Source organism: Pristiophorus japonicus, chromosome 16, assembly GCF_044704955.1.
Source record: "Pristiophorus japonicus isolate sPriJap1 chromosome 16, sPriJap1.hap1, whole genome shotgun sequence".
Classification (NCBI taxonomy): domain Eukaryota; kingdom Metazoa; phylum Chordata; class Chondrichthyes; family Pristiophoridae; genus Pristiophorus; species Pristiophorus japonicus.
Genome location: NC_091992.1, coordinates 89,276,513 through 89,302,643, shown reverse-complemented (window position 1 = coordinate 89,302,643; position 26,131 = coordinate 89,276,513). Strand labels below are relative to the sequence as shown.

General features: G+C 41.9%; 1 protein-coding gene across 10 annotated transcripts in view; it reads left to right on the top strand.

The window, feature by feature from the left end:
* The window catches only part of myocd (myocardin), a 144,497-nt gene extending 120,286 nt beyond the window's left edge, over positions 1 to 24,211 (top strand). For 7 of the 10 annotated variants that reach the window (XM_070857550.1, XM_070857548.1, XM_070857552.1 and 4 more), the window contains 7 exons: positions 1,974 to 2,230; positions 5,087 to 5,240; positions 11,895 to 12,935; positions 14,176 to 14,271; positions 15,492 to 15,620; positions 17,402 to 17,477; positions 18,664 to 24,211. In XM_070857550.1, the coding sequence (XP_070713651.1) occupies positions 1,974 to 2,230; positions 5,087 to 5,240; positions 11,895 to 12,935; positions 14,176 to 14,271; positions 15,492 to 15,620; positions 17,402 to 17,477; positions 18,664 to 19,226 (2,316 nt within the window). In that variant the 3' untranslated portion in view covers positions 19,227 to 24,211. The remainder of the gene's footprint in view (positions 1 to 1,973; positions 2,231 to 5,086; positions 5,241 to 11,894; positions 12,936 to 14,175; positions 14,272 to 15,491; positions 15,621 to 17,401; positions 17,478 to 18,663) is intronic. The other 3 variants (XM_070857549.1, XM_070857556.1, XM_070857555.1) reach the window with 3 other exon arrangements.
* Positions 24,212 to 26,131: the final 1,920 nt, after the last annotated feature.

Here is a 26,131-nt window from a genome sequence, read left to right as displayed (position 1 = left end):
TTGGGGTTCATTTCTAGAGGGATAGAATTGAAAAGCCGAGAAGTTATCTTAAACTTGTATAGAACATTGGTTAGACCATATTTTGGAGTACTATAAACAGTTCTGGTCTCCATATTATAAAATGGATATAGAGGCACTGGGGAAGGTGCCAAAAAGACTTACTAGAGTGATAACAAAACTGAGAGGTTATACCTATCAGGAAAGTTTGAACAGGCTAGGGCTCCTTTCTTTAGAAAAGACAAGACTGACTGGTGAGCAGATAGAGGTCTTTAAGATTATGAAAGGATTTGATAGGGTAGACGTAGAGAAGATATTTCCAGTTGTGGGGGAGAGCAGAACCAGAGGCCATAAATATAAGATAGTCACTAATAAATCCAATAAGAAATTCAAGAAAAATTTCTGTACCCAGAGAATGTGAATCTCGCTACCACAAGGACTAGTTAAGGTGACTAGAATAGATGCATTTAAGGGGGAAGCTAGATAAGTACATGAGGGAGAAAGGAATAGAATGATACGTTGATGGGGCTAGATAAAGAAGGCTGGGACGAGGCTTGTGTGGAGCATAAACACCGGCACAGACCAGTTGCGCTGAATAGCCAGTTTCTGTGCTATAAATACTATGCAATAAATGATTGTGTATACAAAAAGATGTACAATACCATGTATTTGACTGCATTATTGAACTGAGATGCAACATTATTGAACTGCAAGTGTCTTTCGGTTGAGAATAAAATTCAGCAATGTTTATTTTGTAAAGTATTTTTTATCATATGATAATTGAAAGGTGTGATCTGTTGTTTTCCAAAAAATAATGCTGCTACATTTTCATATTTTCCACCCGGCAGCACTTTCATATATCAGATCTGATTATTGGCTGCCTTGTATCTTTTCAGTGTGTGTAAAATGATTGAGGATGTTGTGCTTTGAAGGTCACCTCTGATACAGTTTCTGATTCTTTGAGGATTCTTTTGCATGCTGGGGTTGGAATGCTGAAGAATAGGTTCAAATTTATTAATAATAACCAGATTTCTTTTATTCTTTAAAACCTCCTGCGGGGTTGGCACACATCCGTTACTTCATTCCGTTCAATCCCTTCACAATGACGTTTGAGCCGGTTATAACTACCATATTACTGCATTGTCAAGAATAATTATCAGAACTGAAGGTTTAATAGATATTCTTTTCAATTGACCTACATCGTTTTCATTTCAAAAATTATCACAAATTACATCTGTGCATAGTCAGGACTGGCAAAGAGAAGCTGTCTGTCTGTAAAATAAAAATTACTTTTGCAATGCAAGGTCTGGAAGAAAATAGGATTTGTTAAAGTATCAGGAATCTGTATTGAAGTTATTAAGAAACATGAAGGGCCAGGACACAGTGAGGGATGAAAAGCATCGAAGAGAAGATTTGGTGAATCAGAAGTTAGTGACACCAGGCTTCTAACTTAAAAGGCTGTCGATTGTCTGATAAATGAGAATCACTCTGCTTCACTTTGGAGCCAGTTTGGGCCTTGGAACCCAGTTTACTCGACACAAGTTTAGCTTGGGTGTGAAGCCAGAACAACTCTGTACCATTGCTGATAATGTGACTGCATACTTAAATTTACCAACGAGTTTCTCCAGATTCAGATGCAGCATTGCTTGGGACATCCCATTTAGCCCAAACCACCTGTGTTACAGTCTCAAATGTACTACTGCCATACCTACAGTCGTTTACCTGTCCATCTCAGGCCTCAACCTATTATCACCTTAAAAGAGATGGCTGTGTCAAATATCAAATTGGATTCCCAGATATCTCTTATAGACTATCTATATTTTATTTATATACAATCTATATTCTTTTGCGATAGTCTGAAAATACATTAGCAAATAAAATGAATCATCACTTTTTATACTTGAATATTTCTATTAAATGGTGCAATGATTACAAGGAGTATAAATATTCCCTTTTATCTTTTCCATTAAAATTAGACCAAACCATCTGCAGATGGAAAGAACCAGCGCCACAAGAAGCCAAAGGACACAAAACCGAAGGTGAAGAAACTAAAATATCACCAGTACATTCCACCGGATCAAAAACCAGAGAAGTCCCCACCTCCAATGGATTCGGCCTATGCCAGGCTGCTCCAGCAGCAACAGCTCTTCCTCCAGCTGCAGATATTAAGCCAGCAACAACATCACCAACAGCATCATTACAACTATCAGAACATTCACCCCAGCACTCTGAAGTGAGTAGACTAAAGCCTTGTCTGTTTGTGAAGAAATCAATGAATGTTCTTTAAGCAGTTATCTTCTCTATCCTGATCACTTATCAGTGACTCCTGCAGGAAAGGGCATACTGGTGGATGTCAGGTGAGGGTGAGACCAGGCTCAGCTGTGATGTCTCCATCCGTAATGCCTTTCCTGCTCTTTGGCAAAGAGGTATTAAATAAAGGGAAAGATAAAGAGATAGTCTGCATTTGGTCTCTGTGTGATTCTTGTTCAAAGATCTTGGCCAGTTTTATTGTGATGGACAGGCTCTCCCTTTCTTTGCAGTTTTCATAGGTCGATCCCGATGTAATGTGACCCGAAACTCTCATCTTTATGCATACAGTGAATAGGAGTCGCATGCTACAGTATTTACAATTACTCGTTTATTGTGATATTTTGGAGCAGAGCTGCCGATAATGCAGTCCTGTCAGCTGTGAAAGGTGGAAACGACCATGACATCAAACCACATCAGTTGAGGCTAAAACCAATGGTCAAATTCATTTACATGACATTTAGTTACACAAAATAAGAAAGAATACAAGAGATCATTTTCAATACATAACATTTTAAATATGTAAGTTAAAAATAACAGGGTAGATTTTCAACTTGCTGCTCAGATATTAGCCAGGCATAAAACTGTCATTGTGGATGGCACTGAACGTTGAGCGTTTGCTACAATGACTGGCCAAAATACCTGAGATCCTTGTGCGCGGAGTGTACTTCAGGGCCAGCGGCGACTACCTTCGCTTCATTGCTGACCACAAATTCAGGGCCATTATGATGGTGAGATGGGATTCAATGGAGTGAAGATGCAGCCATGGTAATTTCATCAAAGACTCAACTGATAGGTTCTGAAAAGGGCTCTAATAGTTTAGACACATTGTGGTAGATTTTCAACTTGCTGCCCAGACATAAAAATTATGATCGGTCATTGTAGCAAGTTCTCGATTTTCAGTGCCATCCACAATGACAGTTTTATGCCTCGGCAGCAAGTTAAAAATCTACCACAATGTGTCTAAACTGTGTTAGGTTCTGAAACATCAGTTGAGTCTTTGATGAACTTGATATGGCTGCATCTTCACTCCATTGAGTCCCATCTCACCGTCATAAAGGCCCTGAATTTGCGGTCAGCAGGGAAGCGAAATGCGTTCGCTCCTGGCCCGGAAGTACACTCCGTATCCCTGCGCAAGAACTTCGGGATTTCCGACCTTGAATTCAATTCAACGGAACTTAATGGAAATACCCTTGTGTGAACTGCTGTGACATCAACAGGCTGTCTAAGCAGCCAATCAAAAGGCAAAGTTCTCAGAGACAGCGAACAATGAAGTCGGTAAGCCCTTAAAATTCTAACTTTTTAAAATAGTTAGTGAGAGCAAACGAAAGATTGGGGTTCTCACATGGGGAAAAGGCAAACCTGAAATAAAGATGGACATTCTTTAAAAAAAAAAGTAAAACGATTTTTGGAAAAGTTTCTTAAACATTTTAACTTTTATTAAAATGGACAAATTTCACACTGCACAAAATTTAAATTAATATTCCAGTCCGTTAACCTTTGTTTAGTAATAAACCTGTTTAAACCCCAGTTACATTGAATCTCTTTGCATCTAACATTTAGTGAGGAATTTAACAGCGTAATTACTGCGGAAGAGCTGAAGTTTTCATCGGTTTCAATGATTTACGAGATTTCACAGATTGCGGCTCTGTTGGGTTTGGGGGCGGGAGGGGTGGGTGGGAGTGACTCACAGTGCGGCCAGTTTTGGAGCTGTCATTGTCAGACTGCAACTTCGGGATTTTCATCTGCGCATGCGCCGTATCCTGAAGTTGTGGTCAGTTTCAAAGGCAGTATGATGGCGTACTCTGACAGTTCGCCATCGTACCGACCACAAATTCAAGGCCGATGTACAACAAGCAGCTGATGCCAGGGAAATTTGGCATCCCTTGCACTATTCCATAGAGGTTTTTCAAACCCAGATCAAAGTAGTCCTTGCACAGGAGAAGTGTAAATATATTATTAATCAATTTTACCGTTCAGGTAGATGGAGCGATACCTGCAGTCTTCTACAATTTTTAGCTTTTGTTTGATTTTCACACCTGACTTGCATTTCAAATAGCTTGGTGGCCCTCAAACTGTCGTGAAAAGTATTAACGTTTCACAAACATGAGGCAATAGCTGATGTAATTAACTTGTAAGTATAGGTTAGTAACAGCACTGTGAGGCAGCAACTGGCCGCCTCTTAAACCCCTTGGCTATTTCTAGACAGATTTGTGTATTGACTCACTTCCCTCACATAAAGACAGGAGAATTCTTTTCAGAAACTCCATTTTAAATTCACAATATATTAGTTGATCAAATATATCATATGAAAAGGATATAGAAACGTTATTGTTTGGAGCAGGACAGGCCTCAGCTTGCCACAGTTACCACAAAAGAAGCTTCTATATATACCCCAGTCACATATAGAGTTCTAAACTTGATACTCGGTTTTATTTGCTCTGAAGCATTGGAGAAATCAGAAGACAAATGACATTTGAGACAAATTCCAATAAAGTAATTGAAAACAACTACGTATATTTTTTCAAACTGTTATGCTGATTACCCAATTAATAATGAATCGCGTCCAACTCAATAATACTTCAAAAAGAAAAAGAGCCAATGTTGGAAATGCACAGCGGGCTGATCACTATCTGAAGGGAAACATAGGTTAATGTTTCAAGTGTGACCCTTGTTCAGCAATGTAAATCATACAAAATGCGACATTGCTAGAAGTGAAAAGCACTGCAATATCAAAAAGTGTTTATCTAGATATAATAAATGCTTTGAATGCTTTTTACAGGCAGCCTGGTGAGCAACTTTCCAGAAACACATGCAATTCAACCACTCCAGTCCCAGGCAGCAATCAGTCTCCAGTGAGGTCCACATTGTCAGGTCAAACCACTGGCTCTCCTTTGAAACCGGGACCTCTTCCGTCCAATCTGGATGACTTAAAAGTACGTTCAACCCCTTATACTATGTTCAATAATGGATTGTTTGCAATTAAGATTTTACATGAAATGTATTTTAAATAGGTTAAGGTGGCAATTTATTTTCTTGTGATTCCAAAAAGGTGCTCAGATAATGCCCAGGCACTCAGCTACTTGTTGTTAAAGATAGTTGCCGGGGAACCTTGCGGGGAGTTCTCCATTGGGTGGGGGCAGTGGAATGTGGTAAACAACTGAAAAGAAATAAGACTTGCATTTATATAGCACTTTTCACAACCTCAGGATGTCCCAAAGCACTTTACAGCCAAATGGAGTGTAGTCACAGTTGCAATGTAGGAAACGCGGCAGCCAATTTGCACTCAGCATTGTCCCACAACCAGCAATGTGATATTGACTCGCTAATTTTTTTTATTGATGTTGGTTGAGACCAGGGCTAGTTTACCTGCTCTTCTTCAAAACAGTGCTGAGATATCTTTTACGTCCACCTGAGAGGGAAGACGAGGCCTCTGTTTTTAAAGTCTCATCTGAACGATGACACCTCCCGACAGTGCAGCACTCCTTCGCTACTGCACTGGAGTGTCAGTCTAGAATTTTGTGCTCTAGTCTCTGGGGTGGGACTTGAACCCACAACCTTTTAACTTAGAGCTGACACTCTGCACCATTTTTCTGGGGTTTGTGCCAATTTCCCACTGAAGTTACATTAGGGGACTGGAGGAACCCAGTGGAATCTCAAGGCCAGTGAGTTAAGTGTTTTTGTGCAAGGAAAGGGGTGAGGGACTTAATTACTATGCTCCAACAACGCCACTACTTCCAGGACTATATCTAAGAATTTGGGAATCCAGATGCATTGTTTTCTTTCTCTGCATGGAGATTTCCAGAGGTTTTTTCCTTGTACAACTAGCAGATCTCCTCTGGTGTTGCTCACAGTAAGTCAGAGGATATACTATTTGATAAGGACCAACAGACCAGGCAACGCATCGTGTATTATTCTGCTGTTAAGGGGCAGCTGTGTCCCTTTAAGCCTCCCTTTGAATGCTTCAATGCTATCTGCTTCAATCAGTCCACATGGCAGCAAGTACCTGTACCACATTCACGCCACTCTCTGTCTGAGAAAACTCCTCCTAATTTCTTTATTTGATCTGTTAGTGCCTATCCTATATTTATGCCACCTTGTTTTCCTCACTTCCTCCATGTATTCCTCTACATGACAAACACAACTAAAAGTCAAACCATTTCCTCTGATTCACTGTAAGCAGTACCACAAGAGATTAACTAATGGATAAATGTGAGGTTATCCACTTTGGTGGTAAAAACAGAGAGACAGACTATTATCTGAATGGTGACAGATTAGGAAAAGGGGAGGTGCAACGAGACCTGGGTGTCATGGTACATCAGTCATTGAAGGTTGGCATGCAGGTACAGCAGGCGGTTAAGAAAGCAAATGGCATGTTGGCCTTCATAGCGAGGGGATTTGAGTACAGGGGCAGGGAGGTGTTATTACAGTTGTACAGGGCATTGGTGAGGCCACACCTGGAGTATGGTGTACAGTTTTGGTCTCCTAACCTGAGGAAGGACATTCTTGCTATTGAGGGAATGCAGCAAAGGTTCACCAGACTGATTCCTGGGATGGTGGGACTGACATATCAAGAAAGACTGGATCAACTGGGCTTGTATTCACTGGAGTTCACAAGAATGAGAGGGGATCTCATAGAAACGTTTAAAATTCTGATGGGTTTGGACAGGTTAGATGCAGGAAGAATGTTCCCAATGTTGGGAAGTCCAGAACCAGGGGTCACAGTCTAAGGATAAGGGGTAAGCCATTTTGGACCGAGATGAAGAGAAACTTCTTCACCCAGAGAGTGGTGAACCTGTGGAATTCTCTACCACAGAAAGTTGTTGAGGCCAATTCACTAAATATATTCAAAAAGGAGTTAGATGTAGTCCTTACTACTAGGGGGATCAAGGGGTGTGGCAAGAAAGCAGGAATGGGGTACTGAAGTTGCATGTTCAGCCATGAACTCATTGAATGGCGGTGCAGGCTCGAAGGGCCGAATGGCTTACTCCTGCACCTATTTTCTATGAATCTATGTATCTATATCTCGTGTATATATATCATCATAGGCAGTCCCTCAGAATCGAGGAAGGTTTGCTTCCACTCTTAACATAAATTCTTAGGTGTCTGAATAGTCCAATACGAAAACCACAGTCTCTGTCACAGGTGGGACAGATAGTCATTGCTGCACTTGTCTGTCTCTCTCTCTCTAATACATATATATATATACACACACAGATAAATGCCCAAGTGTATATACATCAAATGTATGTGTATAGATATATATATCATATATATATATATATATATATGATATATATTCATATATATAAACACTTGCTGTATACACACATGGGCATTTATGTGTGCATATATATATAGATAAGTGGAGCACTGGAGTCATCTTACTCCACTTTTAACAAACTTTGTTTTGGCAGTGTTAGGAGTCATGGCAGATGGTGGTTGCATGGCAAGCTCCCACAAATGAATGACAAAAGCGAAAGTGCTGTTGGAGCAAAGAATTTGAGCTGCAGTGAGATTGTGTTCTATTTCACTGCAAGTTGCAGGCTCATCACATGCTATGTATATATTACACTAGATATCAAATGTAGAACCAGTTAGATGTTCTACCAGCTATATAGCTGGTTAACTGGCCAGGACTAGCGGCCTTTGTATTAACTGTTGAGGCCAGAACAAAATGGGAACAGGAATAGCATAACCTAGTGACACAACTTGATTAATATGAGCTATTTCAACAATGTTTTTGTCTACACCTAACTGACGACCTTGGCATCTGCTGCAACATTGCTAAAGTTACTCTTGGCCACACTGAACAGAACATAGTAGGCTGTCTTGATGAGTGTTCTTAATGGGCAGTTTGCAACGTTTTTGCTGGCATTTCACACACTAAGAAGGCAGAAGGCATTTCAGCAATACAGGTACTTAGGCAGCCATTTCCGTCCGACCCACTCAACCATGATAGTGATTATAAATTGATCATAGCTCTGACCTCACAATAAATAAATAAATTACTACAATTCTCATGAACACAACAATCAATTTAACCTTTGGCATCCAATTAATTATTCTTTTAATTTGCAGCTCTCAACTAATAGAACTGGACTGAACTGTGCAAAAGCAAAATAGTGCGGATGCTGGAAATCTGAAATAAAAACAGAAAATGCTGGAAATACTCAGCAGGTCAGGCAGCATCTGTGGAGAGAGAAACAAGATTTAAAGAGCCCAAAATTGGCCAGGAGTTGCTCCATTTTTTTTGAAGCAACTTGATTTTTCTGGAGTATCTAAAAATCTCCATTTTGCACATTCAATTTGCGCCAGTGTAAGTGAGTTAGTTAGGAATTTTTAAATTTAGTTTTTTTTCCAAAAGGGGGCGTTACCAGCCACCTATGCCAGTTTTGGCCATTTAAGCCACTTTGGACAGCTAATAGTTGCTTCAAACTAACTTAGGCCAGCGTATGTGGCCACTTGTTTCCGCACAGAAAACCTCTGCGGAGAGTTAAGAAATCAGCGCAGGTAGCCAGAGATAAGGGCGGGAAGGGAAGTGGAGAGGACCTTACAAAGCATTAAACAAAGCATAACAACATTCAAGAAGCATAAAAACCATCAAGAAGAAATAAAAAATAAAACTTAAGTCCTACCTTCCTAACTCAGGCCTGGGAAGTCAGCAGGCCGGACGGCTGGTGCGAGAGGCCACTCGGCTGGGGACAGGTGCGGGCAGGACGACTGGGCAGGAGAGCACAGGGAACTGACTCTCTCTCTGATTGACTCTCTCTGACTCTCTCTATTCCAGCGATCTGACTCTCTCTATTCCAGTGATCTGACTATTCCAGCAGCTAGCCTGGCGCGCGTCATGAGGCCATTCGGCCGGGGATAGAGGCGGGATGCATCGAGTCCCACACTGCAGCACAACTGGGGACAGGAGCTACTGCATATGTGCAAAACCTCCAGTGCACATGCGTTGAGCTGCCAGCACTGTTTTTCGCACAGGGCCCTAGCTCCACCCTAATAGACAGACCACACCGCGCCAAGCCATGGGAGAGGCCAGAATCCAGGGAGATCTTTTCGGCGCCGTTTTCACCCTAGGAAGTCGGCGCATCTCCGGTGAGTGCGTCGAAAAAAGGGTGGGCCAAATTTGGGCCCATTGTTTCAGGTCGATGACCTTTCATCAGAGCTGGAAAAAGTTAGAGATGTAGCCGTTTTTAAGCAAGTGCAGGGGCAGAAAAAGTGTGGAGGGTAAAAGAACAAAAGGGAAGGTCTGTGATAGGGTGGAAGGCAGGAGTGGTTAAATGACAAAAGGGATGATAGTACAAATCAAAAGGGGATGGTAATGGGAGATGTAAAGAAACAAAAGATAAGTCTAGAAGAGGTGTAAATGGGAATGGCAGAATCATCAACAGCTGACATGTGAAAAAAAGGGCAGAGGTTATGGTCTGAAATTGTTGAAATTGCCTCTTCATTCAACGGATCATCCTCCAGCATGATCCCACCACCAAACACATCTTTTTCACCCCTCCCCTTTCAGCGTTCCGAAGGGACCGCTCCTTCCTCGACACCCTAGTCCACTCCTCAGTAATTCCCAACACCCCTCCCCTTCCCACGGCACCTTCCCGTACAAGTGCAAGAGATGCAACACCTGCCTGTTTTGATTTAGCACTCCACTTCCTTCTTGGAGTGCAAACGGTAATTTTTTTTAAAGTTTGAAATCGTTAGCGCCTGGCGCTAACTTTTCAAACTTTTACAAATTAACACCCCAAATGGGGCGGTTGTGAATTTCTCCCCCTATATTTCCTGAAAGAGCTCTCTCTGCAGGCCCCACACCTCACTGCACATTAGCACTCTGGATACTAATACTGGATTGCAACCTACGTCGAAATTGCACAGTACAGAAAAAAAATTGCAAATTCTTCTGTGAAGAAGCCGAGAGACCTACTCTGTGTTATACAAGGATTAATCCTGGCTTCCTGATCCAAATGGCTCATTTATACTCTGGGCGCTGCACTTACCCACTGAGCTATGGGATCTGTGCAAGCACATCTCTCCAATCATGCACTTCTCATGTACGTGAAACAAAGTTAACTAAATTCAGAAATGCAAAGTGTCCCAACTGCTGTGCTGTACCCAAAATAAAAATTAATGCAACCTCGGGCCCAGCAAAACAAAGTGTTCCCCAATTATGAAAGCCTAATTTAAAAGAATTGCAGTTTATTACATCAATAGATTTGATCAGTGAAACAAATCCCAGTATAATTGCAAGTGAATTTTTAGTTTTAGAATAATTCTATTTCTGGTGGAATGTCCCTTTAACTGGGACCTCTACCGAAACAAAATACAATTGTCATTGTACTGACGTTGAACAAACTACAGGTGTTGCTGTATCTGTTATTGAAGAATCCAGTGCACCTTTATTCACCATCAGGGGTTGTTGTTGTTTATCCTTCTGTGTTGCATCCTCAGTTGTATATCGACATTCATAAAAGTACAATATAATTGCGATTTGCAAAAAGTAATAAATATAAATTTTACTTATGACTCCAAATTCTATGAAAAGGGACAACTGCAGAGCAAAAGCTGAGTGTCCTACCAAAAAGAAATAAAGGTGTTTTTGTTCATTAAAATGTGAGGAAGGCATGCAATTTCCATGAGTCTAGCTTCTTGTGAGAATCCAGGTACCATCTAATTCTTTAGAGACTTTAAACAGAGGCTCTATCGGACCACTCAGGTGAATGTTAAAATTCCCAAAATATTTTCAAAGAAGAGGGTTCTCACTGCAAAAAAACAGATTGGTTGGTTATTGCCTCATTGCTGTTTGTAGGACACCTGCTGTGAACAGATTGCCTGTCATCTGCCATCTTTTCCTACATAATAACAGTGATTGCACTTCAAAAGTAGTTTGTGCGAAGTGGTTTGAGAAGTTTCCCAAAGCCAGGTTAAACCACTATATAAGTGCATTTCTTTCTTTCAGTACTACACAAACTATCATCATCATAGGCAATCCCTCGAAACGAGGATGACTTGCTTCCACGCCAAAAAAGGATGAGTTCACAGGTGTTTCAATGAAAGACCTAATATTCCAGGTCCCGAACTACATATTGAAGGGAGGAAATTGCCTGTGCGTGGATTTTTTTAACGTGTGGTGGCCGCTGCACACCAGCCACCACACGGGCTTGGCAGAGCTGGGTCTTGGTCCAGTGGCAAGGGTTGACCAAGATGACTGGAGACCTGCTCTGCTGCACGGACCTAGTGCGCACACATATCGCAGTGTAGGCTGGCCCGTGCTACCCCTGGGCCCACGCCTCTTCTGGGCCCCGAACTCACGCCTCTCCTGGGCCCCGATCACATCGCTCTGCAATCTCTCGCTGTTATATACACAAACTATATTACAACAGTGACTACACTTCAAAAGTACTTCATTGGCTGTAAAGCGCTTGGGGATGTCTTGAGGCTGTGAAAGGCGCTATATAAATACAATGCTTCCTTTCTTTCTTTCCTACACAAGAAACACAGAAACATATATTTTCTAAATCACCAGGGTGACCGGATACTGTCTGAAACTAAGTCTGTGTGATTCGGGTTTTTTTTCCACCATACAGGTATCGGAGTTGAGGCAGCAGCTGAGAATACGAGGCCTTCCTGTGTCTGGTACCAAAACGGCCCTCATGAAGAGGCTGAAACCTTTCCAGGACTCCAACAGCAACAGTATGCCAACCAGCAGTACCAGCACTAGCCTGTCCAGTTCAGTCAGTGAGATGACGACTGTGACATTCCCAATGCCCCCTGCGACCACTCTATCAAGCTTCCAGACTGCCACCACTGTGCTACCCAATGGATTTTATCAGTTCGGCAGCACCAGTTCAACCCCTCCCATCTCTCCGGCGTCGTCTGATCTCTCGGTGACCGGATCAGACTTGAGTGGCTTGCCTGACACCTTCAGCGATGTGCCCGTGCCTTCCCCGCAGCTTGGCCTGCAGCCTTCCCCGGTTCAGCTTAGCGCCGAAGACAGCATGATGGGCAGCATGAATGGAGGCAGCAGACAGGCAGAGCTGGAAGGCTTTGACACTCAGAAGGACAAAATGCTCATGGAAAAGCAGAAGGTTATCGACGAGCTGACCTGGAAGCTCCACATGGAGCAAAAGCAGGTGGAAGAGCTGAAGATACAGCTTCAGAAACAGAAAAGTAATAATCAACATGACCCGCAGGCTCCCTCACAGCCGCTCTTTGGTGTGTCTATCAAGCAGGAAAACCTGATGTCTAGTTGTCCATTTGCAGCACAACAGATGAATGATAGAAGTGCAACACCAATGATCTCTTCCACGTCGAGCAACAGTTCGACAGACAGTTTGAACAGATGCAGTACACCACAGAAATCGGGCACTGTGAACAGTCAGGTGTGTAGGGAAACTGCAGAGCACAACGCAGTGAGGTCACCACCATTCCTGAGTCCACAGTGTTCACCACAACATTCTCCATTGGGAGGTCTAACCAGCAGTCCTCAGCATGCCAGCCTTCCTCCATCCCCCAACAATCATTTCCTCTTGCCGGTGTCACCCGCCCCCCAAAATGGAGATGGGCGTAGTGTTTCACCCCATCAGCTTCAGTCCATTCCGTCTTGTAACAGTCAACTCAAGATACAGGTAAAGATCAAACCTGTTCTGAATCGCAGAGAATTTTGTATTTTTGAAATGTAAGCACCATCCCTGTCCCTTATACCACCCACGGTTATGGCAGGCATCCTTCTGTACTGGTCAATTATTGCTAACCATTTGCTTTTACCATAGATGTCAATTACAAAGGTACCGCTTCTAACACATCAAGTGCACCAGCTATTTCAAGCAGGTTCAGCTGTTCAATCGAAAATTTGCACTCCAGATACTAAAACCCTCTCTAAATAGTGAGCGTGTTTGATGTGACACTGTAGAGGGAGCTTTACTCTACCTAACATGTGCTGGACCTGCCTTGGGACTGTTTGATAGGACAGTGTCGAGCTTTACTCTATAGCTAACCAATGCTGTACCACTCCTTGGAGTGTTTGATGGGACAGTATAGAGGGAGCTTTACTCTGATCTAACCCGTGCTGTACCTGTCCTGGGAGTGTTTGATGGGACAGTATAGAGGGAGCTTTACTCTATATCAAACCCATGCTGTACCACTCCTTGGAGTGTTTGATGGGACAGTATAGAGGGAGCTTTACTCTGTATCTAACCCGTGCTGTACCTGTCCTGGCAGCGTTTGATGGGACAGTGTAGAGGAAGCTTTACTTTGTATCTAACCCCATGCTGTACCTACCCTAGGAGTGTTTGATGGGACCGTGTAGAGGGAGTTTTACTCTGCCTCTAACCCCTCTAAATAGTGTCAGATTACAACTTGCACTAATCAGCAATATCTGTAGCAACAAACAAGTCATGTGATGGTACTCTAAATAAGAGGATGAAATTTGAGAAGCACCACTCCTTTTACCGTCCCCCTCATATTACGGGTGAAACCGGTTCAACATTAAGGTGCCTGCAATAAAGGGCGGGCACTGTAATATCAGTGAGCTAGCTGTTCTTTGTACCTTTCATCATTTGGATGAAAAATAAAGTACATGTTAGAATGCTGGTGCTTGAGGTTAGATTATATTGAATCAGTAAATTTGTATATAAAGCACATATATTAATATCAATAAATTATTGTAAAAGGGGGAGGAATACCAGAGAAACAGCTGAAAGAACTGACGTTACCTTCTTACAAACTGCTTGTTAACTAGTAATAAATATTGCAAGTATTAATATTTAATGAGCATAAATATATTTTTTAATTATTTTGGAAAATCTGTGTTGTTAATAAATCATTTTTGAATAGCCTTATATATCCTCACTGTTCTTGTTGCTACAGGCCCCAAAGGGACAGGAGTCTCAGCACCAAAATGGCAGCCCGCAATTCCAGCAGCAGCTCCAACAACATATAATACGGCAGCAGATACTCAGAAAGGTATTTAAAATTAAAGGCTTACTGATCCAGGAAACCACTTCAGAACACTTTCCAAACCAACTGTAATGTTAACTTAGGTGTATCATTAATAATCAATGCTGCCTGGGCTAAACTGAACACATGGATTGGGGGAGGGGGGGTGGAGAGAGCCCCCCCCATCATAACGGTGGTGGAAAGGGAGGAATAGTGGCCTTCCACTTCTTCATCCATTCTCCACTCGTATCTCTGCAATATGAACACAGAATTATTCGATATGTCGATATGTGGCCATGGAAGATGTCTCTATTATCTGTGGCCAGTTTAAAAAGGCCCAGTGTCATTGCAGTTACAAATAAGAAGCTGCAGTGGATCACCAGGACTATGCTTTGTCAAGCGTTAGGTGGTAAATTTTACATTCTGCATTGGACGATGTGCCAGTAGGTTTTGGCAACTCATCTCATTGGTCCAACTGAGCACCTGCCTACTTGTACAGTTGGGGCTGGCGGAGTTAAACATAATCTCCAGACCTCAACGAACTGCCCCCTTTCATCTCCACTCATCCCACTTCCTCCCCTCCCAATTCCACGCCTCCCAAATCCCACCTACTCCCCTCACACCTCCATCCCTCCCATTTCCATCCCTCTCAAATCCCACCTCCTTCCCCTCCCACCACCCACCTCCTTCCCCTCCCACCTCCTTCCCCTCCCACCTCCTTCCCCTCCCACCTCCTTCCCCTCCCATATCCCACCTCCTTCCCCTCCCACCTCCCACCGCCACCCCTCCCAAATCCCATCTCCTCTCCTCCCATCTTCACCCCTCCCACCTCCGCCCCTCCCAAATCCCACCTCTGCCCCTCCCACCTCCATCTCTCCCAAATCTAATTTCCTCTCTTCCTACCTCCACCCTCTAGCTGTTAAATTCTTCCTTTTTCCAATACTTGACTTTCTGGGAATACCACTTTTCGAAAGGTGAGCAATTTGTGAATTCAGGGTATTGATTTCCACTGACTCTGGGGCAGTAACTGATGGATGGGCAGTGTACTAAGTAGACAAACTGCACCTTGGTGAAATGGATATCTGTTGTACGGTGGAAAGCAAGGTGTCCTGATCAGTCCTCGTCCTATAAGATTATATAATGTGGCCTCAGCAAAGTGTAAGCTTGTTAAAAACAGTTTTAAGTATAAGTGACCAATAATATTTGTTAACAATCGCTGTCCATTTCTGTTGGGTCTTTTTGTTTAGATGAATGTTCCTAATTCTGCAAATCAAACTGGTCCAAAATTTGTCCTCAGTCCTACTCCATTCTGCAGTTCAAACCCAACCCTGAGCAAGATTAAACAGCCTCCATCTTATGAAGATGCAGTGAAACAGGTAAGAAATAATTGTACTTCATCATTAGTCAGTATGATTATTTACTTTTAATAAACTAAACTTGTTTTGTTTAAATAAAGTACAGACTTTACAGGATTTATGTCAGTGAACCATTCCTGCATGCTCACTAAGTGGCTGAAGCATGTGCCAAATCGTTTGTGACTCTGTAGGAGGCATTGAATGTGTGTAGTTTTAAACTGCATGTTTCTCTTCTGCTTTGTGAATGATTCTTTCAATTATTTTCTAACTAGTTTTAATCGAGTTTTTTAACAGTAGTTTCAGTGGACCCAAGTTTGCCCCCTGGGAGGTGCGCCGACTTTCTACACTAAAAACGCTGTCGAAAACTTATCTTGGTATTCTCACCGCTCTGCTGTGTGTCCCGGGTCCTGGCGCAGCACTCCTCGTGGAGTGGGGGTCGGAGCTACAGCCCTGCACCGAAAACAGTACCGACAGTTGCGTGCATGCGCAGTAGAGCGATTGCGCATACGCAATAGCTACTCCCATGATTGTAATGATGATGCTTGCAGAACGCGTCCCGCCCCTATCCCGGGCCGAATGGCCTGCCACACAGGCCGGCCGCTGAGGGCTGCAAGTAACAGGTTGCTACGGGGAGACTGAGTTTTGATCGCGGGGGGTATTGTAACTTCCCAGGGCTGAACTCGGGTGTGTCAGACGATCTCCGAACTCCTTTCAAAGCTAAATGGAGTCGTCTGCGGTCCCTCACGTGAGGGAACCGAAGCCTCATGCCTCTGCCAGGTTTCAGGCTGCCGTTTTTAAAGCCTGACCAAAAACCCGAAAAATGGGCAAAAAGGGAAAAAATTCCCGCCCGAAAAGAGTTGTAAGTGGGTGGGGCGGCAGCCCTGGTCAGTCTCTACAGACCTTAGTTTCTGCTGCTCTTTCGTAAGGAAAGAAGAGGGAACTTATCGCTAACACATCTCTCAGTTGGTGCTTTAGGTGCAGGGTTCCTTCTATTTTTTATTTGTTAATTAATTGCTTATTACTTTTTGTGCTTTCTTTAGTGCTTTGTAAGTCTTGGTGCTTTCCTTGTGTTTTTATTTGTTATTGAATGCTTATTTTTGTGCTTTCTTTAGTGCTTGGTACTTTAAATGTACTTACCTGCGCTGATTTCTTAGCTCACTGCAAGGTTTTTCTGTGAGGCCACAAGTGGCCACATACGCTGGCCTAAGTTAGTTTGGAGTAACTTTTAGCTGTCTAAACGTGCTTAAATGGCCAAAACAGTCGCAAGTGGCTGTTAACGCCCCTTTTTGGGAAAAAAAAACTAAGCTAAGAAAAACCTAACTCACTCACTTACACTGGAGCAAATTAAATGGGCAGAATTGCGATTTTTAAAATACTCCAAAAAAATCTAGTTGCTCCAAAAAAAAAACAGAGCAACTCCTGGACAAACTTGGATTACTATCACAGTCGAGCATTTTGGAGGGAGCTCTATTTTTAAAATTCTTTTGATCTGTGGACTGGTATTTCTATCAATCCCTGATGTGGAAATGATCATTGTAACATTCTGACTAATGATGTGATCAATATGAAAGTATTGATGCAACTATTTTTAGAACATTTGTGTTACTCTGATGTTGCTTTTTAAGTTTTATAACTCATGCTGCCTTCAGAAAGGTCAGAGATCCTTGATTTTAATAGGTTGAGAAGTTTATGGCCACGAGTTTCTTTTAAAATTGATTGGTCAGTTCTGTAGTGTGGTCAATACATGACTGTCAGCTGACTGTTTTTAAGCATTCCTATTGGCTAAAACTTACTTTATGTAGTTTAATCTTGTATATCTGCAGCAAATGTCTAGAAGCCAGATGGATGACCTACTGGACGTGCTCATTGAGAGTGGAGGTGAGACTTGTTATGTCCACAATGCGTCCTCAAAAATTATAAAGTCACTGAGCATGAACAGCCTTGTAATTGTTTTCCATTTCGTGTTTAAAAAGCTAGCAGTTTCTGATTGGATAATAGGCGACCAGTTTAATAACTCTAACAGTATCAGACAATGGGTTGGATTTTCGGCTTTGTTATTTTTGGGGCGACAATGGCGGCGGGGCAGTAAAGTTTGCGCCCAGGAATAGTTTGCGACTCAGTAGGTCTCGTTTGGGCAGCTGGGCCCTGCGTCAGGGGGCGCACCGCTAAGGGAGGCGTTGTACACCTCTCTTGGCGCTAGAATGGGAAACTCCTGAGCTAAAGAGTCAGGCTGGGAGCACTCTGAGAAATGCCCAGAGGGGGGGACATAACAAAAAAAACCACAAAACATTCCCAAAACATTGCCAACGTCACCACAACACAAATCGCAAAAAAAATTTAAAGGAAAAACAATCCCTCTTACCGCAGGAGTCCATTTCCTACCTCTCCGCTGACAGGATGGTTGGACCGCCTTGATTTCCCAGACGGTCGGTGCAAGGCGTGGACAGATCGAGCAGGAGTTCAAACTCGTGCCGGTGTCACAACCAGTGGCATTTACACCGGCGCAGCTCTTGTGGGTGGTACTGCTCCGCGCCGCCACAAAGCCGTATCCGAAGATTGCTGCGGGGCGCTGGAGGCTGACCGCCCGGCCAAAACACCTCACCGCCGTCATTGCCGCCACTCCGTGGTGAAAAACGGATCGGAGAGGAGCCGAAACTCCAGCCCAATTACTTTAAAGGCACAGGCCAAGTTAAACACTGGTCCATCTCTGTCGTTAAATATCACTGTCAGCCTCCAGGCTCCAGACCATGTGTGAATGGTGTCACGAGCGATGAGTTAGTTATAGAAATTGTACTTAAGAAATATCTAATTTAAGAAATATCTAATATTTTAACACTGCAAACTTTAATCTTTTAAACTGTTTAAGACCATCTCTTATGCAGTTGTGTTGTTTACAAAATCAACTATTTATGTAGTTTCACCCTTCCAAGATCATTCTTCTAATAGACAAATTTTATGGCAAATTAAATTATTCTTCCCGGTGTTCCCTTTTTTTATAGAATAAGCAATAAACAATAAGCTTATTTCATGATGTATTTTCTTATTAGAAATTTTCTCTTTCCAGAAATGCCACCAAATGCCAAAAATGATCATTGTGCTCAGAAATCAGTGCCTCAAATCGCAGTATCCTCAGGAGCTTCTACTGTGACAGTGCCTAGGTCTTCATCAAGTCCGTTTAACCACATGTCACCTCCCCAGCTCTCGTTTGACCATTGTGCAAGCAACAGTGACAATCAGCTTGAAGCCCTGCTGAATTCTCGCAGCTCCTTGAGTCGGGGCAGTGATCTTGCACTGCTTAAAATCGGCAGTGAAGATTCCCAGCTAGACAACATGGCTGAGGGCTTTTGTGGCAACTCACGGGAGGACATGCTCAACACTCGAGACATTCTGGAGAACCCTCTATCACCGATGCAAACTCAAATGTCACCGTCCCCGACACATGGCCATGTTATGAACCTCGGTCTTACAGAAACTCCGTTGGAGAACATGGACTGGCTGGACCTCACACCACCCAGCTCAGCAGCAGGCTTTGGATCTGCTGGCTCATCCACCCCGAGCATCTTCTCTGCAGACTTCCTGGACGTTACAGACCTGAACTTAAATACGACCATGAACTTGCAATGGTAATATGCTCGGTGGACTACAAACTATAGGTAGATTTAAAGCCATTTGAATTGTGGTGTTCAATAAAGGAAGCATACTGCTAGGGTATACCAGCCAAAGAAGTCATGTTGGTAAAGGTAAAGTCAGTGGAAAATTCAAGTGATCAACAATAAGATGATTACTCTGTGGTTGTTGCATGTAGTAATATCATGGTTGCTAAACAAGTTAAAAGCTTTATAAAGTTGTGTTTTACTGGAAGCAAAGTGAACCTGAAGTCCATTGCCAAAGAGAGGCACCTGCTTTAAGTCTAAATCCGACTGAATTAGCAGGTAGAGCATAAAGGACAGATATACCGCCCAACTCTCATATTGGCCCTGTGTGCACAACCTGCATTATATCTTTTGTATATAGCTTAAATTTGCTCAAAACTTTTGCAAGACTTTTTTATAATTTTTATCAAAAATAGATTCTTTACTAGTCAAGCAATATTTGCTATTCTGAATAATGGAAAGTATTACAATACTTGCATCTTTTCTGAACCACAATTGCAAAGTCACCCTACTTTATGCAAGTATTTGATTCTTTGTATTGTGAATATATTTTATTGTTCACTTTGCACAATTAAAAGTTAGAGGAGTTTGTCACAGTTTGCCTGTTTATCTAGATGTCTGCTCGGTGTTAAAATGTTAGAAGCCATTCCATGCAAATGTTTGGTAGTGTTTTCAAAGAATAGTAAGAATATGAAATTATGCAGTGTACTGCTTCGCGTTGCTGATGCTTTTGAACAGACTTGGTCGTGTTTGAGGGGGTTGTGGTGGGGGGGGGAATGGGGAGTAATTGTTTTGCTTGGTATTTGATGAAGAAACATTTCCACCCCCTCCCAAAAAAAAAACAGGTGCCACTTTGCAAAAAGCAATAAATTATGCAATCGCTTTTTTATATATAAAGAAAACAAAAAAAGAGAAGCCTTCATTGCTTATCCTGAAGTTGAGACTCCCTAAAAACATAGCAAAATGTTAAACTTGAATTCAATTGCAGTCGCAAGCCAGCACCAGGCTTGGCATTATATTCAGTTGTTTTACAACTAACTTGGGTATTGACCAATGCGACATTTTTATATTTTCAGCATGTAACCCATAGGCCCACATTTAAAAAGAAAATAAATAAATGAAATACTGATTTAAAAGGGAACAACAGCGAAATAAAAATAGGTGACACCAGTTTCAACCCTTGTCTTAGTGTAAAGAACATAGTTTATTTTTGGTAATTTTTATTCAAAGCAAGGAAGAGCTCGGAAAAAAATATTTTCATACCGTTTTGTATTTTATATTATCCCTTTCTGCAATGTTATTTAAAGAAAAGGTACTTTACACTGCTCCTTTGAAACTGCTTACTATTCTGAAATTTCTGGACAATTCATATTCAGGAGTGTGTGGGAGATCTCTGTCAAAGGATGTTCTTGCTATACTATAAAGTAATAGTATGTGGTATAAATTAATATTGTCCTATTCCCCTACTTATTACTTTCAAAAGTATAAAACATATCTGAAAGGTACTGTGCAGTTAATTAATATTTAATACTCGCTGTTTGTCCTTTTGGTTCCTTATTGTCTCGCTTGCTTCCTAGCAAAACATGGACTCCTCCAAACAATCAGTAAAATTCACAGATCACTTGCTGCTGACAGGAATCGTAATGATTGAAAGTGATGAATAATCATCTTGCAGGCAAATCCATCCAAAAGCAGCATTTTATGGTCCAAGTTCCTTATTTCTACTCCCTCTGAATCAATGAATGTATTTTGTTCAATGTCTTTGAGTTAAATCATACCTAGTAGGTCTAAATGATCATTCTGAACCATATTGAGTATATCCCATTCCAGTGCTAGCACACCTCCTTGTGTGAGCCATTATATGATCGTGGTTGCTTGCAGACTGGATGAGGTACACAGGCTTTGGCAACCCATGCATGCTGGCACTACAGTACATGTTTGACACTTAAACAGCTTAATCTGTATCAGTGTTTTGAGCAACATACCTACCAGTCCATCCGTGCCTGGCAGTCGTTCTTACTCTGCATGGCTGAAGAGATTTCCCATTGATGTCGCATCCCGTGTACAACAGATTTGTGAAGCAGATGCTGATTTATGTGCATCAATGACGATGGTCATTCAAATGTAGCAACCTGCAGGAGCAAACCGTGTGGAACTTTTCAGCATCTACTGCACTACAGCAGGACATCAGGTTTCATTTAATCCTGAGTTTCTCAAGCTCACTTTTCCACAGCCCTGCTTCTCATGGGGTAATGTTCTGAAGATATGGGTGCATAAATCCAAAATGGCACAATGTTCAGAGGGAAAAAGGTTGTTTTCTATTTTTAAAGAAGGGTTAAGGCATTTTTCTTTAGCTATCACCAGGATCATTGCCCTGTTTGAAAGTCCGCACAGCTGATCCCTTGATATATGACAAGCTAAGAACCTAATGGGCTGGTGAAAGGATTGAAAGGAAGCGAGTTCTTGGCTTGAGCAGCAGGACTGGAGACATCATCACCTTCTCCTCCAAAATCCTCGTTAAAAATACAACAATCAAAAGTCAGGCAATATGTACAATAATATTATGATGCTTTTCAGGGTTTGCAAATACATTGACCAACTCATTTTTTGTAGCATCATTTTAAAGAGACAGCCCCTCTGCTATTGATCCATACAATCAAATCCTAAAATATCAAAATCGAAATTTTTGTTTCATTCAGCAAGTGGAGCCAAATTCGTTAACTATCAGACTGGCCAAATTTGCTGCAGCAAAAATCACAAAATACATATTTAAGGAAAATGCTTAGAAACAGTTGAAACAAGAGTGGCTTGACACACTGCTAAGAATATTTAAAGCAGCATAATTGATAGCAAAAGGCAGACAACAGTACTGATTCTTTAAAGCAACATGTTTGCCACAGCTGCAATATTTTTGGCCAGGCAGATATCTCACATCATAATTAAGAGTCTTCAAACCAAATTACTGAGAAGTTCACATAATTACTTTCCATTGCCCTGCGAGTGCACAATCCAGCCCTGTAAGGGCATCCTCTTCCATTTATCTAAGCTCATAAAACCGAGATGGAGGTTGAGCTAAGCCAAATCTGTTTAGAGGTACTGCTCGAGTTAAAACCAATTTGAAACAGCTAACCTGCTGGTCCAATCACACTAACTGGGTATTTCATTGCAAAGTCAGCTCGAGCCGATTGAGTAGAGTCCTGGGCACTACTGACAGGTCTACCCTTTGCGATCACCTCAATGAGCCAGACTGACTGGTAAAGCAGCTGCAGCATTTTGGTATACTATAGACCTGCCTGGCTCAGGTATCACGTTACCAAGACTACCACTTATCTCTCCCTCCACCCTGCCCACGACACTCTCTTTCTCTGCTCCCCAGTTCAAGCTGCATAAGTCTATTGGAAGCACAACAGTGTAAGAAGACCTCAATAGATTTGAACCTCAAAAATAATCTTGGTGTCTAGTCTTCCTGTTACAGCTCTGGTCTCTTAATCCAGCACCACTCCATAAAAGGCAAGAAGATGCAATAATTTTCCAATGACACTGAACTTCATTTTCAGACTTCACATGGTTAAGTTATGGTCCTTGAATTGGAAATGAGTTACCCAGCCACCCATTTCAAAAGATATTTTCTCTGTCTCCTTTGGTTACCCATGCACCATTCCAGGAAAAGACAACCTGTGTTCAGGTTAATGCCACTACAAACCAGCTGTAGGAGGTGCTTTGGAGCAGCATTGGTTAACTTGTTCTCTGATATTGTTTCTTCCTTATTTCCTGGATAGCCTGGCTGAGATCAGGAATTCTCCATGTAGTCTATGCATACATATCATCAGTGTTACTCATTCAAAATTGGCAATAATAGTACAGTGTGGCAATATTGCAACACTCTTGAATGCATCAGGGTGGAGAGTCATGATCAGAATTTCAATTTTTTGATGCATCTAAAATTTTATCTGTGAAATTCTTCACTAATGTTTTACACAGCTAATTCAAGTCTAAAGTCGTAATGTGTGCACTAAAAGATCACAAAATCTGCCCTTATAAGTCCTGACCAGTATTTGTTGTATACATCCAAGTAGTTCAAAACTGAGCATATTCTCAAAAACAGCATTGCATTTTAAATAGACTGATTAACTTTAAGATTGAACGACCAAGTCCTCAGCTTGTACCATTAATGGCTCTTCCGTCTCTTTGAACGTCTTGTGCTCGCCTCCAGTTTCACTGCCACCCTCTGAGAAAGTGTTTCACCTCTGTAAGCCACTGTTCATATATACCTGGGAACTTATGACATCAGGAAGTTACAGGGCTTGGTGGAACCTATATTCTAGCACTGCAATGCAGTACACCAAAGAACCTTGCACCTGGGCCATCCCCATCAAAGTATACAGTATCTTAATTCACAACATGTTTTGAACAAAATGAATAATTTTCATCCGGTCATATTTATTTAACAGAGTGCATAAGTGGTGCTGCTGCCTCTTGAGGTGCAGCATTCATGTAAAAAATTCCACGAGCAATTAGACCTCGTGGGTATTATTAAGATATTCAAATGACTGATTCATAATCCAGCAACAGCATCTGCCTTCAATAAATATGGTCAGGTTATCAAATTCTCACTGCTAAATAGCCACCAAGAGAACAGTGTTCCATGCTGACAATCAAGTGAAATGTAGGGAGCAAACAACCCATTTGTATGAAATGACTGCCATATCAAACTGCCTCAAAAGAGTCATTGTTCTTCGACCAATCCTGTGGGCTAAATTCTTTCTATATTCATATATGCCTTATTTTTGCACTTTGTAAATACTCTTTATTTTCTTACGGTGTATCATTTAACACAATGGAAATTTTGCTTTGTATATATAACGGCAATAGTGTAGAAGCCAAAGTATTAAAGAAAAAAGCTACATAAACATTAAAAGAAAAAAAATTTTTTGGAACTGGGTGTTCTTAATAAATCGATTATCATGATACAGCTCGTGTTGGTTTCACTTATATTTTTTTCCGAGATCCCTTTTCGACCGAGGCTAATCAATGGTCCTACCTTGACAACAAAATAGTGAGTCAGGTATCTGCTCTTATTTCATTAAAATAAACTGTAAGAAAAATGGACCTGAATGTGAATTTATTCTAAACAACTTCATGATCATCTGATTGGCAAAATCTGGCCAACTGAAACCTGGAATAGTGTAAACGACATCATTGAGACTCAAAGCTGCAATAAAACTATCACTGGGCCGGTTTTATTTCAGGGAAGTCTAAACTACAATCCTTGGGCTGAATTTTCCCTACCATTCTGCGCCGTTCTTTTGGCATACGCTGTTTTTTTTTGGAGCAGACTAAAATCTGCACATTTTGCCAAAGTTTCTGCGCCATTCTAAAGTACTTGTGTCCAATTTTTTTTTAAATTCTTGATTTTTTGATGTCACTGGGGATTGAAACTGCCGGGTGCGCCATTTCTGGCCATTTAAGTGAGTTTGGCCAAGTAGGATTTTTTTCAAAAATGGCACACTGCACCGTTCTGAAAAACCTTACCTACACTTAAGAAAATCGGCACAGAGAAGACGCCAGCTGAAGACACGGCACTGGGGGCGGGGGGCCTATCGGCCCGGGATTGGAGTAGCACCGGCACTGTAGAGGTGAAAAAAAATCGATAAATGATATTAACTGCTGTTAAAAAAAAAACTCGAAGGACTGGAGACATTGTTCACAGAACCCTGGTTCTGAATTTATGATAATTTTTGAGTGTTGCATCTGGAAGGAGAATTGATAATGTTTGCGCAACATTTCTCGACATATCGTTCATAGGCTCCTGGTTTCATATATTGAGATTTCAGTCTGGTGTCCCTAGTCTCACTTAGTGATCTATTTTACAAAGGGGAAATGCTTTACTTGTGCCTCAGCCCTTCAGTGTGTCCCTCGTTACCCTAGCAACCTCAGTTTTTCAGCGCAGACCTTAAGCTCCACCCACATAGCTTAAGGACAATCTGCGCCACTCCAAAATAAAAGGTTACGCCGGCAAAACTTGGAACTTTTTTTTTGCGCTGTCAGGCCACTAAAAAAAATTAGACATACCTCTATATCTGCTCAAAAAAAAAAAGTCCATGTGGAATTTTGGGCCCCTTTTATCTCCACTGTGATTTCTATATTTATTGAAACCACATAGAAGATCCTAAAACACAGCATTCCATATGATTTCCTTTTTTTTGCTCCTCCAAGTGTCTGCTTGACTCAGTTAGTAGCACTCTCACCTTTGGGGAGAAGATTGTGAGTTAAGCCCGACACACGGGTTTGAGCTCCTAATGCATACACAGCACTGGAAGAATGATTCATTGGAAGTGTAGTCCTTCAGATGAGACTTTAACCTGGGCTCTGTCTGCTTGTTCCACTGGTTAAGGTGGGTGTTAAAAAATCCATTGCACCGTTCAAATAATAGCAGAGAATTCTTCTGCTGTGCTGCCCAACAGTCCTCCCTCAATAAATATCACCCAAAAAATATTAAATGGCCATTTAACTCACTGCTGTCTGTGGGACACCGCTGACGCAGAATGCTGTTTTGCCTACATCACATTACGCACTTCAAAGTAATTATCAGAGAAATTTACAGCACAGAAGGAGGCCATTCGGCCCATTGTCTCTATGCCAGGCGAAAAAGAGTTATCCAGCCGATAAATCACTTTCCAGCTCCTAGTCCGTAGCTCTGTAGGTTACGGCACTTCGAGTGCACATCCAAGTACGTTTTAAATGCGATGACGATTTCTGCCTCAACCACCCTTATTGCTTCATGTAAGAACCAGACATACTCCATAAAGCACACACTGCTGCTGTGATTCAGGTGCTTTGAATTGCCAACACCTTTTTAAACTAAAATTTGCTGTCTCT